At 31.2% G+C, this 20,633-nt stretch overlaps 1 protein-coding gene across 1 annotated transcript; it reads right to left on the bottom strand.

Moving 5' to 3' along the window:
* Positions 1-15,155: 15,155 nt before the first annotated feature.
* LOC137811400 (uncharacterized) lies at positions 15,156-20,335 on the bottom strand. Its single transcript, XM_068613132.1, has 9 exons — positions 19,911-20,335; positions 19,291-19,491; positions 19,091-19,213; positions 18,888-18,925; positions 18,666-18,774; positions 16,262-18,541; positions 15,999-16,136; positions 15,731-15,828; positions 15,156-15,616 (listed from the first exon to the last, which is right to left on the bottom strand). The coding sequence occupies exons 1-9, from the start codon at positions 19,986-19,988 to the stop codon at positions 15,373-15,375; spliced, it is 3,309 nt and encodes a 1,102-aa protein (XP_068469233.1). The 5' UTR covers positions 19,989-20,335; the 3' UTR covers positions 15,156-15,372.
* Between the last annotated feature and the right edge of the window lie 298 nt (positions 20,336-20,633).

Raw genomic sequence — 20,633 nt, 5'->3', positions numbered from 1 at the left:
TAACTTCTTAGCTTCAGCACGGACAGTACAGGGTTCCTCGCACCAGATACCCCCCACCTCTACCCCTTTTACCTCGTTTTTAAGGCGCCTCCATCTCAAAGAAGAGTGATAGTATTTAGAACAAGAATCACCATACTTAAACCAACTAGCTCTAGCTTTTTGGCATAAGAGGGATTCCAATTTTTTATCAGTTTCCTTCAGTCTACTGACCAGGCCGAGTCTTTGCAGCCTCTCACTTTCCATCAAGGAGCCACTGCAATCTTGGCAGTCCAAAGCCTTTAATTCCTGCAAAATAGACTTCTTGGCCACCTCAATATTACCAAAAACATCCCTATTCCATAGCTTCAAATCACCCTTTAACTTCTTCAGCTTCTCTGTAACCATCGTTATCGCGTTCCCGTGTGCTGCATACAAACTCCAATTTTCCTTTACAAAACCAGCAAACCCCTTATCCAAAGACCATGCATCAATGGTTCTGAAAGGTTTTGGGCCCCAGTCTTTAATCATGGACTTCACCACTAGGACACAATGGTCTGAAACCTCCCTCCTCTATACATACTGTTTGCTCATAGGCCAGGTTTGCATCCATTCTTCAGTGACTAGAACTTTGTCTAACCTACTCTTGGCCTTCCCATTTGAGCTAAACCATGTAAAGTGCTTACCAACCAGCAGTAGTTCTACCAGAAGATTGGCGTCAATGAAGTTATTAAACCCTTTCATTTCACCTGATTGGTTGTCCCTCGTGCTGACTCCTTTCCTTTCATAGCGCCTTCTAACAGCATTAAAGTCGCCACAGAAGCACCAAACCTTATCTGAAGAAGCCTTTTTCATATCTGGCAGTTCCCCCCACAAGGAAATCTTTTCACTTAGGGAGCAAGCAGCATAAACATTTACCACCACGCACCTGCAATTTGATTTTTTATATTGGCCAAAAACAGCAATGAACCCCTTCCCCATCACATGTGTATCATAACTGTATGCTTCTTTATGCCACATGGAGAACAAACTTCCACTACCATTGTCACCTCCATAATGTACCCACCCCACATTGTTATTTCCCCACAACGAGAAGCACCTTGCATCCGAAAGAACACTCAATTTTGTTTCTTGTATACATACAAAATTTGCTCCCTCACTAGAGATAATGTGACTCAAGTACCTAACTTTAGTACTTCTCTCGACCTCTAATATTCAAGTTTACTAACAACATAGATGATCATCCTTGTTAATGAATTTGACTTTATATATATAATACTTTTTTCTAATTAATTTTTTGAAAAGGTAATGTTTCTTGACTTTAGAGCTTGACTAGGTTAAGAGATATTTATAGAGGAATGTTTTGTATACCGTCCACTCTCATTATATTTAAAATAAAGAGAGATAAAAAAAAATATAATAAGTGAAACAAACATTGCATACATAGATGTTGTGTGGAAAGAGAAAAACGTGAAAAATGTTATATTTATAATTATTATACTTTAAACGTAATTTTATCAGAAAGTTTTGTTTTAAATATGTTGGAATAAATACCTACAAATATCTAATCGTGAAGCTGGAACACTGTGCTGACGACCAAATATTTTGAAAGTTTGGTAATGAATTGATGATTCATTGAACCTTCCATCGCTTGGAACCCAAAACTGTCTTGTCAGGTTCAATCTAATCCTAATCATACACAAAATAACATATAACGAAAGTGAAAATAAAGAAGAAAAATATATATAATAAATAAAGAAAATATTGTTTTTTGCTTTAGTAATTTTCTTATTATTAATATTTATATTATTTTTAATTATTTATTATCATTATAAAAAAAATTAAAAAAATTATATAAAAAAATTGTGAGTAACCTGCAATCAATTATGATAATAAGAAAACATATATTTCTTCTTTATTTTAATAAAATATATAATTGATTATGTTTTTTTTTACGTTTATTCTCTTTTTTTTTTCTTTAAAAAAGTTTGAGATGAGATTCTCCTTGTTTATTTTCTTTCCATATTCCTTCAATCAGATTAATCCGCCCAACATTTTCTCATTTTTCTTCTTAAGCTTCTTTATCCTATCATCACCTCAAAGAAGCATTTTATGTTTCACATATTTGACAAATTTTTTGTTTTTGTTTGCATCGTTCAAAGGTTATGCAGGAAGAAATAAACAAAAAGGATGACAACAGCACACAAAACAAGAAAAAAAAAGACGTGGAATTTTTCACACAAATTATAAGGGAAAGACAAGTAGAGTGTGAAGAATTGCTACATAATTAAATATATGTTCACTATATAATTAATTGTATTAGTTATGTAATTAGTTATATTAAAAAAATTAAAAGGATTTATTTCAAGATGGAGAGCACATCACCCATGATTAATTACGATTATGTTTTCGTTTTTTGTTGTAATAATGAATAATTAAAAAAATAATATTGAAAATACAAAATTATTAATAATAAAAATATTTTTATTTCTTCATTTAATCAAAATAGCTTAATCTTTTCATGCTAATTTTTTTTCCTTTCATTATCAACCGTCTTACTTTATATTAAATTATCCAAACAAGAAGTGTGGTTGATGAGCAAATTGATTACGTAATGAATTTGTATGCATAATTAAAAGTATTATAAAAAATTAAAGAAAACTTATAGTTTTAGCGAAATTTCAAAAACATTTACAATTTGTATTTAAGCTTATTTTATTGCATTTAATCTCTTTTAGTAGTAAATAGTTTTAATGAAAATAAAGAAATAGAAAAAATTTAATGAAATATTTAGTTACTTAATTTTAAAAAATAATTATAAGTGTATTTGGTTTAGATGAAAAGAGAAGAAACAAAATTAGAATAACAATAAAAAAACTGACTATTGTATTATACAATATTAGGTAACACAAAATTTGGATGAATTAAAATTATTCAAATCATTCCATAAATTTTGTGAAAATCCAAACTTCAACCTAATTATTAAAATATTAGAAATGAGATAATAAAGTAAAAATGAACTTTGAGATTAAAATATTAGAAATGTTATAAAAGTTTTATCCATTACGATCCTTATTTTCTCACCTGCTCAAAGATGTTATGGGATGAAAAATAAGTAATAAAAATAAAATCCATAATCTTAGAAGTAATGGTAAGATTTTTAAACATGAATAACTAGACTCTTAAAATACTAATTTATATATTTAATATGAAATAAATTTTGATTCTAACATTAAACACAACATAAAGAATATAAAGGGGATTATTTAGTTTTAATATAAGTAACAAACTACGTTTAGAAAAATAGAATGTTTTGAAATTATTTTATAATGTTTTATTTTTTATTGATCATTATTTATTAGGTTATGATTAAAAATAATATTACATTTTAATATATATATATATATATATATTTTGGGGTAAACAATTTTTTTAGAATAAGTTAGATTTAAGTTATTTTTCAATATTTTTTTTTTATAAAAGTTCTTATATTAGGCATTATTATTATGAAACTTGACATTTTAACATCTCAGCTAGACTGACACTTCAAGTAACAACAATCATATGTTACTACAAGAAAAAAATATTATTAAAAAAAGAAATACAAGTAAATAAGGGGATTAGACCAAAACTCATATATTAACAAAATCGACACATAGGTAGCATATACCTATTCATAAAGAATTCTAAGAAAAAGACTAGATAGAAGCCTATTACACCAATGAAATTGATTTCTCACTAGTGCAGAAACATAAAACAAATGCGGTTGTTTTGAATTTATAAATGCGGTTTTATAACCGCATTTGATCAACACGCACTTGTAAATCAAGAAATATAAATGCGGTTATATAGCCGCATTTATAAATACCATTTACAAGTGCGGTTATTTGCTTTAACCGCACTTGTATATGCCGAATCATTAAAAAAAATTAAAAATTTTAAAACATCGTCAATCTTGTGTAAAGCCAAGATTGATGAAGAGTCACAGGAGCGAACAACGGTGGCGGCAGCAGAAGCGACGACGGACAGGAAGCAGCAACGGAGCAAACCAAAAAATCCACAAGAAACCACGAAGACAATGAAAGAGTGCTTCGAGACCACTAATGCAAGGAAAAAAACATATATAAGAAAAACGAAAAACATTTATGCATATATTTGTGAAGATGAAGAGGAAAAAAGAGAGTTCAAGAAACTTACATTGCACAAATGGAATGCAGATGCAGTAGAAGGAGACGAACTCAGAGTGCAAACGCGAAACGAAGGCAAAGACGAGAAATAAAGTTTGAAATTGTGTGTGGCGCGCTTCAAAATTTAAGGTAAAAAAGGATTTACGAATGCGGTTAAAGGTAAAACCGCATTCGTAAATCAAAATAATTTCAAAAATGCCACCGCGTTTTTTTCGAAAGCGGGTAGCGCAAAAGCCGCATTAAATAAAGCGTATCCTTTTCTTCTTTTTGCACTAGTGTCTATGAATAAATCATAAGTTAGCGGGTTTATTAGCATAAGTATTCTCTTCACAAAAAATGTAAGAAACTCAAAACTTGATTTTCCTATAGTAATTAAGACAAGTGTTCCACTTATTACGAAGCACTAAAGAAACATTAGTTCTAGCAGTAAATGCAACACAAATCAAAGCAAAATCACATTCAAATCATAAATGACTGAGACCCATCTTTTGAGCTTCTTCAATAGTATGTATAACTCCATAAAACTCAACAACCAAAATCGTATGAACATTAAGGAAAACAGATAAATCACCAATAAACTCCTTTGTACTCCTACATAAAATACATTCACAAGTAGCACGACCAAGAGAACCCTTAGCAACACAATCACTGTTAATTTTAATCCAACCTGATGAAGGAAACTCCCATTTAACAGGAAGAGGATGTAGAACTTTACCGCTACAAATATGAATATAAAAAAACTTAAGCACATTGAAATCAAATATATCATTGTGTCTATAACTTTTAGACAAATTTCCCACTAGACATGTGATATTTTTAATAACCGAAATAGCTCTAGAAACATCAATTTTAACATGAAATCTAGCATAATTCCTCATGTGCCATATCATTCAAATAGAAAAAGTTATCACATCAAGTTTAACCAAATTAATCAAAGGACTATCATCACTCTTAATAAAATAAAGAAGATCATCCACATTAGAGACATGAGAATTAAGAAAAATTTGTCGACCCAACTCCAAATATGCAAAGCATTAGGACATTCAAAAAATAAATGTTGAATAAATTCTTCCCGCTTTTCCCACAATGTACACATAAAACATATATGCAAACCTCTATGCAAAATGTGTTGATTTGCAGGAAGTCACTAATAAAAAACTTTTTAGAATACTAAAGTTTCGGAAGGAGGAATAGATGGAAACCAAACGAGTTTGTCCAACCATATAAAACTCCTAAATTCAAGAAAAAAAGTCCTAGTGAAACAAATAGCCTCGTACAAAATCTAACATGTTTGTGCCTATATGTTATTTTTAATATCTTATTTTAAGAGTTATTTTTTTATATTTCTAACAATACTATATTTACTTATTAAAATGTTATGGGCTATATAATGAGTAGACTAGGTAAAAACAATTAAATTTTTGTTTGGGATTTTTAAATGATCCGAGTAAAGGCTCAGTACTTTTTACTTTTTAACTAGTTATAAAGGATAAGTTGTACTAAAATTTGAAGAATCGGGTCTAAAACTCAAATTCTATATTAGTAAAATCATCCCTGCCATTTTGTCCTATGTAACCATACGCATTCTCAATATATATACACACTTTAATTTCAACGAGTCAACTATACAGTAACATATACATTACATTTTTCTTCTTCTCATTTTTCAACTATGTATCGCTCAGCAGTGTGGCCTTTCCTCTGCCACCCTTGCACTTTCCAAATAATATTCAACATCACAACATGCTATTATTTGTACACAGGAGGGGCTCATTTTAATAATCACACATCATTATTATATAAACTTTTAATATGTAAATATATATTGATCTCTTTTAATAATTTTGTACCGAATTTAGGACTATCATGCATGAACAATATCATGATACTGTTTTTACTATATGAAACTGAAATCAAATTAGGTTAATATAACACAATTTTAATTCAAGATAATTATATAGAAGTTATATTATCTTAACACGATTTATCTAAATTACTCTAATAAAAAAGTTTTCTTTACCTACCGATATTTTTCTTCAACAATCTTGCAGCAATTTATTACTTTTTTTTTACATTCTTGCAAACAAGAAGAATCCACCTAGGAAATAAGACTAGGATCACCTGAGAAGGAAAGAAAAATATTAAAAACATGATGAAATCATAAAATCTTAAAATATATGGTAATGTTGTAAGAGAATAAGTACCTATTATGGTCGCCAAACTTCTTCAAGCCACGTTTAATAATACAATCATAAATCATATCATTAGACATTTTATGACAATTTGCTTCACACTTATCGACACATCTTCTGAACTTACGAACACAACACTTTAAATAAGCACACTTAAAGGCACATCTGAGATCACAACGAACCGATTCAACTTGCAGAATTGGAAAATTGTTATCGGCTTCTGCCAAACTAAGCATAGTTATAATCATAACTACAATCCTCATACCTTTCATCTCACTTTTTCTCATAATTCTTCTCTAAGTTTTTCTATAACTATCCACCACAGATTTTGTATGGATATGGCAGCTTTTTTTTTTATGATGTTTCAAGAGAATAATAAACTTCAATTTATAGACGCCGAATAATATATAAAAAATAAATTCAACTCTTTTATCAAAATTCCTATAAAAAAAAAACTCTTTAAATAAATTGTGGATTAAACTGCTCAAATATTTGTATCATGATGTTTAACATGATTTTTAGCAGACAAATACACATATATTATACATGTAAAATCACGAGTCTTGTTCTGGTTTATGTTTTTTAAATATTCTTTTAATAAAATAAGCATTATCTTTTGTTCTTATTATACGTTTATCTAGTTTATTTTTAAAACAAGTCACTTTCAATTTATTTTAATAAGAAAATTCTACATATTTCGTAAATATATTTTTTTCAAAAAAATATATTCAAAATAAAACTGATCTAATATATCTTTTACCATGTAAGTTGACTTGAAATCAATAAAAACTAAACATGCAAATAATTATATAAAAATATTTCTATCGTCAAATATATGTCACAGCTATGAATTGAGTTAAGTCAAGATTTCAATAATATAACAAAAACAAAATAATTAGCTCTCATTTATTAATGCAATTTCTGGAGATGCTAGGCTCACTAGAGAAACAAAAATACACATGCAAATTATTTAAAAATTACCGAAAGTGTTGAGGGTATATTAAGAAGAAGAAGAAGAAATGCATTATGAAAAATCTTTAAAGACAAATAAAATACAATTTTTTTTTATTGTTGAAAAGATAAAAAGAAAGAGAAAAAGTATATGTATTGAACACATTCATTAAATACATATATGAAATAAGTGCATGTGTACATTAAATACATATATATGTGTATTGAATACATTTATTAAAAATTGAATAGATATATCACATACATTTATTAAATATGTACATATACGTGTATTTAACTCATTTATTTAATACCTATATTAATTACGTACATTGAATACATTTATTAAAGCATCTTCCTAAATGCTCACGCCCATAACGTGGAAGTCATCCTCACACGCATAACATGAAGTGATTCTTAGTTAAATTTTTTATTTTATTAATTTGATATAATTTTATCTTTTAATTACTTATGCAACACCCCGAAAAATAACATCTAACTATTACAATACAAGTTCTACATATTTCTATACAAGCATAAAGTTTTTCAAAACATTCCTAATACATGATTAGGACATATAGAAATACAAATATTTACAATATACGATTCAAAAAAACATCCTAATGTCCTCCATAACCTCCAACACATGTATGGTCATCTGCTCGTGTACGTAGTACAGTCATCGCAGTTCAAACACAACAAGAAAAGCAAGGGTAAGCTAATGAAAAAAAAATTCATATCTTATCCATTTTTTTGCAAAAAGAACCAATCAAACAAATCATTTATAAATATTTCTTTAGTCATATAAAATTTCAATATCAATTTCATCATTGACCACACATGGATCTATTTTCAATCACAATCATTGGATTTCATTTCAATCCCACTTCATCTTCCGAAAGACTCATTAAGTATGCCCCTACCAGAGACTAACACCTGATCCAAAGATTACCAGCGGATCTAATAAAAAAGATCAGGTAAGTTCAAACATCCAATACTGAGTGTCTACAGTGGGACCCGGTGTGTATGAACTCCCTTTCGGCTTCTCACCACATGATATCTTAGTCTACATTACTTAGATCATCAGTGAAGTCAGAGGATTTCCGTTAAACATAGGCTTTTTATACTTAATGTACCATCAAATAACAACTCATACATTATCCCAAATGTATGACATCAATTTCATACGATTTTCATCATACAATATCATTCAAAAAGTGATCCACAACATTCAAAAGTCTATTTGACATAAAAAAAATAACTCTTTAATACTAAATCATCAAAACCTAATATTTCCACAAATTTAAATAATATATAAACAAACAACCCATTATATAAACACACAACATCCCTGCAAGAGAAATTGAATATTGGGATCACGTCCCCTCCGAATTCAGATCTTCTATCCTAGGGTGCTATTAAAAAATAAATTTAGCTTCCCTTACCTCAATTGTTTGCTTTCCAAGCAACTTTTAGAATTTTATTCCTTACAGTCTGGATAAACTTCAAGATTTACGGACCTAAAGCAAGTTATCCAAACAGAACACAAATTCAATATATAGTAGAATAAGTTGAGAGGATTAAACTTCTCAACTGACCCATCAAGATTGATGACTAAATCCTAAGAAAAAACAGAGAACAAAGGATCTTTAGAGTAAAAATGAACTTACTCTGTTTAAAAATTTGATCGGGTAGAAATGTTCCTTAACTCCTCAGCTACAGCGTGGTATGATCAGATTCTAAAATAGATGAGGTATGAAGTGAAAAATTAAGAGAGAAGGGAGAGAAGAGAATATGGAGAGAGAGAGAGAGAGAGAGAAAGCAAAAAGAAAGAAAAATGACCCGTGGTGGTGGGGGCGGCTTTCTCTGCACCTTTATTCTTTCTTTTTTTTTTAACATTCTTACATTATCTCCAACTACAAAAATTTTTGTCCTCGAAAATGAACTTACCAATATAGAGATTAGGGTATGATGCTCGTATCTCCTCTTCAATTTTCCAAGTTAAATCTCTAGAGATGAGATCCCATAATACTTTCACCATGGGAATACTTCTTCCACGAAGTTGTTTCACTTGTGAATCTAAAATTCTTATTGGCTTCACTTCAAACGACAAATTTTCTTTCACCTGGATGGATTTAGACTCAAGAATGTGGTTGGGATCAGGTACATACTTTCTTAGCAGGAATACATGGAAAATATTGTGAATGTTAGCTAAAGGAGGAGGCAAAGCAATTTCATAAGCCACATGGCCTATTCTCCTGAGAATTTGATAAGGTCCCGTGAACTTAGGAGTCAATTTCTTGGATTTGAGTGTTCTTGGATTTGGGTCTTCCACTGCTATAAGATTGAGGTCTGAAATAAGGTTTCTTTCTATCTTCATATTTTGGTATGCTTTTAGAAGGTCCTCCCACTTGAGGCTTAGCAAGTCAGCTACTATTTTTCAAACTCTCCACTACTTTTGCTTTCTCCACTAGAGCAGGGAAATCTCTAATGGATATAGGAATCACCACTTCTTTAAGTTCTTGCTTCAACCCAAACTCAAATTTTCTACATCTCCAAGCCTCAGTCATGGTCTGGGTGTAGAATCTAGATAGGTGTTTGAACTTAGTAGCATATCCAGTGACTGAAAGATTTCCTTGTTCCAGCTGCATGAATTCAATTTCTTTTGCATACCTGACACTATCAGGAAAATACTCCTCTAGAAATCTTACTTTGAAGTTCTCCCAAGTAGCATCTTCACCTTTGTCTTCCATCATTTGCTTCATGCCTATCCACCAAAACTCAGCTTCTTCAATAAGCATATTGATGGCATAAGATAACTTTCTCTCTTCAGGGCATTGAGTAGCTTCAAAGATTCTTTTTATGTCTCTCACCCACTGGTCTGCTCCATCTGGATTTACCTTGCCATTAAATTTGGGTGGACTGTGTCTCAAAAAATCCTCCAGACTAAAGGTATGAGGTTGTTGATAAAGCTGAGATGCTTATGCTGCTAATCTAGTTGTTTCTAATTGATGAAGGGCGACGTGATGTTGTTGTGCCATAGTAGCACTCTGTTGTTGCAAGGCTGTTGCCATCATCTCTATTGCCCGAGCTAAGTTGGGCATATCTACTGGTGGAGGAGGAGTAGGTGGTCTACGTGCCATCTTCTAAGCACATATAGAATTGGATTGGAAATTACTAAAAATTTCCAACTACATATTTAAGACGAAATAACTTCAAGGAATTAATCATACGAAACAAGTAAAAACCAATAAAAACTTATCTCTAAAATGTATTTTAGCTACTTAGAATTAAGATAGAAAATAATCTTGATCAAGTCAAGAGTGTGCACCCTCACCACTCTATCAAGATTCTTTTCATTCTTAATACTTTCATATTTATTCATAACAATTAACTTGACTCGAACACAAATAAGATTTCAAGAAAAGAAACTTTGTCAAACATCTTGTTAGAAACTTTTTACTAAGTCTTGAGGCTAGACTTAAACAAAAATCTACATGCAGGAGAAACAGAATAAACCCACTACCCTCAGGTTATCCTAAGGATGAACTACTCTGATACCATTAAATGTAACACCCCATAATTTACATATAACTATTACAATAAAAGTTCTACCAGTTTCTATACAAACTTGGAGTTTTTCAAAACATTCCTAATACATTATTAGGATTTATAGAAATACAAATATTTACATATCCATAGCTCAAAATAAAACTCTGAAACCTCTAAGGCACTCCTGCACCTGTATGGTCATCTGCTCGTGTACATAGTATAGTCATTGCAGTTCAAACACAGCAAGAAAAGCAAGGGTAAGCTAGTGAAAATAGAATTTTATAATATAAACACTTAAATCCAAAGAGAAAACCAAATTACATGATCAATTTCTCAAATTATTCAATTTTCTTCAAATCTCTACAATAAAACAATCACATAGATCTCATATGGATCTACACATCCAGAATATTCAACAAACAACATCTTCCAGAAGACCCGTATTGAGTAAGTCCTACCAGAGACTAACATCTGATCCAAAGATTACCAGCGAATCCAACAGAAAGGATCAGGGTAAGTTCAATACAACCCAAGCCGTGCATCTCATATGTCACTGTGTGCATGAACTCCCCCATCAGCTTCTCACCACCTGATATCTTAGTCTATGTGACTTAGATCATCAGTGAAACTCGGAGATCTCTGTTACCACATAGGCATCAATACATAATACACAACAACATCAGTCCAAACATTATCCCAAATGTATGAATTCAATTCCATACCATTTTGTCATACAATATCATTCAAAAAGTGATCCACAATATCCAAAAGTCTATTTGACATAAAAAAAAAATAACACTTTAATAATTAATCATCAAAACCTAATATTTCCACAAATTTAAATGATATATAAACAAACAACCCAATATATATAAACACACAACATCCCTGCCAGAGAAATTGAATATTGGGACCATGTCCCTTCCACATCTAGATCTTCTAGCATAGCGTTCTATTAAAAAATAAATTTAGCTTCCATTACCTCAATTGCTTGCTTTCCAAGCAACTTCTAGAATTTTATTTTCCACAGTCTGGATAAGCTTCAAAATTTACGGGCCTAATGCAAATTATTCAAACAGAACAAAAGTTCAGTATATAATAGAATAAGTTGAGAGGATTAAACTTCTCAACTGACCCTACCAAGATTGATGACTAAATCCTAAGGAAGAACATAGAACAAATGATATTTAGAGTAAAAATGAACTTACGTTGTTTGAAAATCTGATCGGGTAGAAATGTTCCTTAACTCGTCAGCTATAACGTGGTCCAATCAGATTCTAAAATAGATGAAGATTGGGAGAGAAAATTAAGAGAGAAGGGAGAGAAGAGAATATGGAGAGAGAAAGAAAAAGAAAAAGAAAAATGAAGGCACATGGAGTCTGTAGCTTTTTTTTTAGAAAAAACGCTATTACAAATTTGATATAATTTTATCTTTTAATTACTTAAATAAATAACTTTTTAAAATTATTAAAATAGTTAAATTTTTTCATTTTAAAAAATTAATTAAAATTTAGTTATATTAAAAATTATATTATTTAGTATCACTTCAGTTCAAATATATTGAAATTATGTTAGTTGAACATAATTTTTTCATAATAAAAATATATCACTTTAACATAATTTATTTATTTTGATAATTTTAAAAAAATCTATATATTTTAATAATTAAAAAATAAAATTACACAATATCAATATCTAGGATACTTTTGTAAGAAATATACCTTTTAATTTCTATTATTTTAAACAAAAACCATGTAGAAATAATAAACTTCCACCTCTTTTCTTAAGAATAAAACAATTTAATTCCTTAAGACATCATATTTTAAAAAGTACTCAAGAACATGTATTTTCATAACAACTAATAAACGCAAACATATTTATTTTTACCTTCCCATTCTCAGGAATAAAAAATTTAAACAATCACTCTTATAACTAAAAATTTAAGTGAAAGAATGGTTAGGAGTTAATATAACACCTCATATAATATATTTTAACTATACGTTACATATTCATCTAAATTAAAGTTATTATACTTAAATATTTAACATTTAAGTATCAATATAAAGTATAATTACTCTAACACAAGCTCACAACACGTAAATATATATATATATATATATATATATATATATATATATATAAAACACAAGTTAATATAATAAAGTAAGTTCTTATATTAATCTAAATTCATCTCTTAATAATGTAATCTTTTTATGTAACATCTATAATAACAATAAAAAAATAATAAGTTATTTAACATTAGAGTTAATATAGAATATAGTTATATTCATCACAAATTAAACAAACTCTTTATATTACTACATATATCAATTTACAATGAATCTAAGAACAAATTTATACAAAATAAAAAATATATTTTTAATACCTATACTAATCATGACTTATTATAAATTAATATGTGAACCAAAACATTTATATCCATAAGTAGATATGAAGAATCAATAATTATACAGTAAACAAATTTATTAAATAAAAATTAATTTACCGTATTGGTTTTGTTTATTTCTTTATATTTTTATTATTTTAATTTCTTATAATATAACGATCCATATATAATATTAAGGAAATAATAATTATCAAATTAAAATTATACGCAATTATTGTATGCAATATTATACGATATTGTACGATATTATACCCAATTATATGCAATTAATTTAAATTTAATAATGATAGAATGTCATGATGAGTGGATCTGCCTAATTAGGTTGTAATTTGAAAAGAAAGAGAGTCTCATATATTTCCTATATATGAAGTTATACACATAAGAGAATAAAACATCTTCTGTCTTTGTACATACAATTTTCTTATGTATAATTATTTAAAAAATTTGCTTTAATTTTTATTTTGTTTTATTTTATACTGTTTAAAATATATATTTTTTTAACTCAAAGAAATATATAAAGTAATAATAAAAAAAAGTAAAAGTAATTATTATCTTTTTAATAAATTTGGATGAAAGAAAGTCACCTATTATTATTATTTTTATATAATTTTTGTATTCATTTCAATGGTGTGTATATATCTGAATCGATGTCATCATGTGATTTTTGAAAGTGTCAATTCGTTGCATTGAGTTCAGATCATATTAATATGAGTTTTTGTGTATCTGGGACGTCACAAGTTGGTACATTGAGGGTGAGAGGCAAATACCGAGTGTGGTCTAAGGAAGTTACCAAGTAGGCGAATATATGGCTAGTTTAGAATAGCATATCTGATTAAGATATTCATAAGACAAAGTTGAGATTCTTCAATACCTATTTAACTTCGCTAAGTAGGTGAATATCTTTTTATTCGCAGATTACCAAAGTTTTCAAAAAAATAATAATTATGATTATACCAATGTAGGTATATATGGAAAGTCAATATCTAATCTTGGATATGTGGATAAGTTTCTAGAACTACAAGTCAACCTATATTTAAAATACAGAACACCACCTTAAATGAATGAGTTTGTGTGTCTTTCTATTTGCATTTTTTTTATCTCATTAATGATGTGTTTGGATTCAATAGGAGATTTGAGAGAGTTGATTTTGAGTGATTTGAAAAGAAAGTGAAGTTGTTTGAATTAGAGTATGTTAGTGTAGATTTGTGAAGAAAGTTTATTAAAGTTTGTGAATGATGTGATAGTTGTATGAAAATTGGTTAGTGAATTGATATAGATATAATAAATTTAAAATAATTATAAAAAAATTAATATAAAAAATTTAAAAATTAATAAATAATAATAAAAATACATATTAATAATTAATTTTTAAATTAATTTTTATTTATTATTTTAATTATTCATTTTATTATAATATATATATATATATTAAGTAGTATACTTATATTTATATTAAAATATAACTTTTATATATAATCAATTTATATATAATAATTTTTAAAAAAAAAACAACTTTCTTTCCAAATATCTTCACTTCACTAAAGAAATTTTGAAAAAAATAAAAATGCATTTTTTTTTCGTGATTTGCTATATTTTTTTTCTTTTTTTTTCAACTTTCCTTCAATACTCCTATTCATCCCTTTTCTTTACCTTTCTCTTCCTAAAAACAAACACACCCTAAATGTGGAACTCCTAACTATTCCCTTAATTCCTCACCAATTAAAAATTAAATGATGCCGGATATATATTTGCAAAAACCAAAATGTATAAAATTTATAATATAGGTCAGATAAGTCGAATTATAGCAATAAAAGAACTGATTTTTTACTAGTTATAGATACAATAATATGTGTATGTTTATAAAAGCAAAAAAGACAGAAGAGAGAACCATTGGCAACAAAATAACACTTGGACATTACAAACTGATAACTTTGCAAAACGGTGCCCAATGGGGAACACATTTACCATATGGAAGCAAATATGAAGACTAAGAAAGAAGAAGGAAAAAAAATAATACATGTATTTTACCATTGTACACATTAATTTATTCGTAATGATATGTGTTTGGTTTCTGCAACTATACAATGCAGAATACAAGATATGAGAATTAGCTTTTCTGGATACTCTTAAGATTCCGTACAGTCATGACAAGCTTTTGTCTTTCACCTTCTACCTCCGCAAAATTGAGGCTCATTTCTAAGTATCTCTCTTGCATCTCTTTGAGTTCGCTTTCCATTGATTTGTTTCTTTCCTTCAACAATGTTAGCTCAGTTAATATGTCACCATGGCTGCTATCTGCAGCATCGTTTATGCAGATTCCTGCTTCTTTCTTCTCTGACAACTTTTCCTCACTGCCATGGCCAGAAAATAATCAATAACTAAACTATTCAATGGGTTGAATTCATGAAATTTCAATTTTCAAGAGTAACGTAGACAAAACTGAGAAGGTAAAATAGTAGTCAAACCTCTTGAATAACAATTTAGCAGCATTGAGATGCTCAACTGTACTCCTTAAGTCTCCAGATATCTCACTGGAAGTAGTAATACTTGTATCCTGAACAACCTGTTTGAAGAATTCAATAGCTTCATAAATCAAGAATTCAATGATGAAAGTCTAATGTCGATGCCATTATTTGTATTTCAGACTTCGTGAAAAGAAACAGTTTTGTTCAATGAGAAATGAAGAAATGAAACTTCTCCAAAAATATAGTTAGACTGTACAAATGAGTATACCTTCTGCAAATCAATACTTCGGTTGAACTCCTCTACTTTGTTCTCCAGCTCCTCAATTTTGGTCTGGAGTTCCTTTTCCTTCTCCAAAAATGAAGTTTTTGAAGTTTTCAATGTTGTTTCCTTTGTCTGTATCAAGCCCTGCAATAAACAACCCCACCTCAATTACCACAAGTAAATTAATTTTCTCCCTAGAAAGCAATTAAACAAGAGTTTAAAAATGGATAGAAGATGAAATTTTGGGCATGAAGCATTTGAAATTTTACCTCAAGCGTTTTTATTTTCTCCCTCAGACTGGCTATTTCCTTTGAATTCTGAGTAACTGAAGCAGTTTTTTTGTTCTTTAGAATATTTGTAGTTCCATCGGTAAGTGTTGCGCGTGCATTACTTTCCCTAAACCTCTTATCGGAGCTGATTAAAGCATCATCTTTCTTCTTCAATTCACCCTTTAGCTGGAAAACTTGCTTTAGCAGTTTTTCTTTCTCCACTTCGTCCTTAGAAAAAGAGAGTTTCAGGTCATTGTACTGAGCTCTAATGGCCTGCAACTCTGACTGCAAGACTCTGACCTCAGTTTCTTTTTCATCCTTGATATGTATCATTCTGTTTAGCTCATTAAGTGACCCTTCTGCTTCCTTCTTCAGCAATTTAATTGTTCCCAACAGTTCATTTCTTTCCACAGTTCCTTTCTGTAAAAGTGTCTCAAATTCGTCAACTGATTTCTTCGTAAGTTCCAAGTCAGTTCTTAAAATTTCTTTATCTTGTACTTGCTCAAGTAAGCATGAAATCTCCATGTTAAGCTTTCCAATCTCAGCTTTTAGTAATCCGATCTCATTAGAGAAATCCTTACTAACTTGTTCCTCGTGCTTCTTCTGATTTTCAAGCTGTTTGGACTTGTCCTCAATTTCCAACAACATCTGTTGTATCTGCACTTTCATCATATCTATTTGGTTGGAAAGTTGGTTCAGTTTCACCTCATACTCAGCAGTAGTTGACTCAAGTTCTTCTTTCACTTTATGCAGCTGTTCCTCCTGTACACTTCTCTGTGCACGCACTTCACTCGCTTCTGTCAATGCTTTCATGGTGGCCTTCTCGTTCGCATCGAATGTGGTGGTCATTTGTGTAGAGAGCCTTCGGAATTCTTCTTGAAGCCTCTCAGCAGTTTGAGCATTTTTCAGTCTGGTCTTTCGCAAAGTTTCCTCGGCTTGAATAGCTCTTTGTTCTTGTTCAACTTTTTCACGCGTCACTGCTTCTAGATCAGCTTCAAATCCTTGAGCTTGCTTCTCCATTTCCTCTTCTAAATTTCTGATATGGGTTTCAAGTGCCTTGATGGTAGCTAGAGAATTTGTGAAATCTTCTGATTGTTCCTTTAGTTGATTTTCCAGATTCTTGATGTGAGTTTCAATGTCATTCATTGAAGAAGGAGAAGATGAACATTCATACTGCATTTTTAGCTGTTCTTGCAGTTCGCTTTGCTCCAGCTTATGTGCAAGGCCATGGTTTTCCTGCTTCAATATCTCATAGTCCAGTGCAAGCTGTTCCATCTGCATCTCTAACTCGTCTTTGTCTCTCCTGTACATATCTATTTCACCGTAGAGGTCTACTATTTTCTTCTCAAGTAAGTGTGTCTCCTTGGCTTCCGTGTGTTCCTTAACCAGCTCCTCCAATGCTTTCTGTTCTTCATCATCATCATCATCCGTTTCACATTTAGAGAGGTTTATCTTTTTCTCCGGGGAATTTTTATCCCGCTCGTTTGCACAGGAATGGTTACACTTACACATATCACTATTTTTCTGCTCCAACATTTCATCCAGGTCCTGCACAGCAAGAACTAGTTCGGCATTAGATTCTTGCATCTTCTTTAACTGTAACCGGAGATTTGCATTTAGGCCCTTCTCATAATCCAATTCTTGTCTTATTTCTTCTACAAGAGCATGAAGGTCTCCACCTTCCAATTGTGACCTGTTTCTCACTTGGGCCTCTTCCATGCGTTTCTGGAAAGACCTTAGACTCTCACATTCTTTCTTGAATGCATCCCTTTCCCCTTTCAAGGCAACAATTTCCTTTGTAAGATCCTGCCCTCTTTTGCATTCCTTCACAATTTGCTTCCTAAGGGTCTGTAATTCCAAGTCCGAAACATCCACCTGCCTGGCCAAAGCAGATACTTCAGCGTTGAGACTCTCAATCTCTAAAGGGGAAGGTTGTTGGGAGCGTTCCTTCAGAGGAGAATTATGATATGTTGCATCATCTATACTTAGCCTGTGCTCCGACCCGGCTGACCAGTCCCAGTGTGATCTCTGATGTACATCATCCATTGATGTTGAGGCACTGCGAGCAAGGTTTTGAGGTTCTGAAGCATGGTGGAGAACTGGATCTGGGAGAAACCCTTTGGTGTTGAGGTGAATGTTCTTTTTTCTTGGTCCAATTTCGCGGGGTGTATCAAGTCCAGAGCTGTCATCAGAACTTGACAATGTGATATCAGAGCCACTGGATGTTCTGTAATTAGAACTCAATTCAGTTCTATTCATAATTGCTTTGGCAGAGACATCCTGTGAAACAACAAAAGACATGGATACATTTGTACGAAAGGCCATGTCAGAGAAAAGTTATCATATAGGGTGAGACATAAAAGAGTGACAATAATTGTTTAGCCCAAGAGGGTGAAATTCTTACTTCTGAAGAATAACTTTTGCTGGTTTCATCCGTATCGCCATTGTTCAATTGGCTCCTTGAGCTCCTATCATCGGATTTCAGATTGGAAACTTGGCATTCATCTTCCTCTCTGCGAATTTTATTGAACAAGAAGAAACCGCATCATCAAAAACTGAGCTCAGGCAAACTCTTTAACCTGAAAGGTAAAAATAATAACATAGCAAAGCAACTCCCTCCTTGTACCTTCGAACACCGTTTTCTTGCAGCCTCTGAATGGATACCTGTTTTTTAAGCACCAAATAAAATTTACCTAGATCAACATTGCTTTGACTTATGGTTTACTCAAGTTTTTCATTAGCTTTTCCCTGAATTTTCAAGTAACTTTAACTCTGGACCACAACTCGTTTGGGAAAAAACAATCTGAAAATAAGAGAGTGAATACTAACATGCAAAACAGCATCGCAATGAGAAATCCTGATGGGAAGAGAGACAGATGAGGGCTTTGTGGCTTCCGCATAATTAGCAAAGTTTATAGAAACCTCCCCAATGGAACTAGCTTTTGGTAAACCCTGCATAAACGCGGAAACTAGATCACATTAAAAAAAACAATTAACAGTAAATGACGGAGAGGGAGAAAAATTCATACCGTTGAAACCAAAAAGTGATATATTCTATCACTGACTTTCCCTGTCTTAGCCTCCTGAACAAACTTCACAGTTTCATAAACCGGATTTTCCCATCTGCAAGTTCCATCTCGAACTGTAGCTTTCTCCAATTTCGTAGTTGGCTTTCCAATGTCCCCTGGAACTATAGACAGCACCAATGCATCCATTCCAGATTGAAACACCTGAAATTGAATTATCAAACACGATAACTCATTTACCAGGTTGATTCCCATCCCGTTATAATTCATCACTACGAGTACACCGTCAAAATCCAGATTCTATTCCAAACTTCCATTTTCATTTTTCAAGAAAACTAAAAAAAGGGTTAAAAAAAGTGTATCTTTTTCTTTAGATCACATAATGAAGAGTCTCAAGATACAATTCTGCTCCAGACAGATAAAACCACAATGGCTGATAAAACTGTCCCTCAAGCATTGAACTAGTTATTGTATATCTTTGAGTAATAGACTGGTGTGGTAATTGATCCACAAGTTTGATGGTTAAACATGGAGTCTGTTTTTTTCACTCAATTCAATCACAATTCTGGAGAAGAATAAGAAGAAGAAGAAGGAAAGTTGAAACTGAGAAATATGAAAGTGACCTGGGTGGCATGGAAATGCAGCTTGAAAACTGCTTTGACCCTGTTCTTGTCGCTCCTCCATCTCGCAGAACGAAACATCCTCTTCACTCACTCACTCACTCACTCCACTGCACGTGGATTCCTTGAATGTGGCTCAACTCATTGGGCCAAAGCGAAACAGAGAGAAGGAGGAAGGGAAACAGAGAATGAGGTGATAAAAAACAGAATCAGGTGGATCTGATGTTGTGTGCTTCGTTGCTCCTCTGTTGTTGTCGTCTCTGTTTGCAGCAACGGCTTTTAAGAAACAGATGATGACATACAGAAGTAAAAATATGTTTATATTTATACATTGAATTAAAGCGGAAGCTTCTGTTTCTAAAATATGGTAATTTTTAATTTCATTAAAGCAACAATTCGGTGGAAAAATGTTTATTTTTGGTAAAGAAGACGATGGTGTATTTTTTTCAGTTATATATAACATTTCACGGACCTGTGCTTTTATGGGACCGGACAATAACGTATCTTCTTGTGTTAGCATATGCCCATAATACCCTTTTTTGTCGGTTTCCTATGAAATTGAAAAACAACGATTCGGCTGCGTATGGAAATGGAATGGAGTGGTGCATAAGAATCTAACTGATTATTATTATTAACATAATATAACGAAGAAATGAAGGCGTAGGAGTAATCCATGGGAAAAGAAAAATTGTCTTGGCCTTGAAAGGGAAGTTAGACAAATTTTCT

This window comes from Phaseolus vulgaris, chromosome 2, assembly GCF_000499845.2.
Source record: "Phaseolus vulgaris cultivar G19833 chromosome 2, P. vulgaris v2.0, whole genome shotgun sequence".
NCBI classification, from domain to species: Eukaryota; Viridiplantae; Streptophyta; class Magnoliopsida; order Fabales; family Fabaceae; genus Phaseolus; species Phaseolus vulgaris.
The sequence above is the reverse complement of the archived record's forward strand: the minus strand, read 5'-3'. Positions and strand labels throughout refer to the sequence as shown.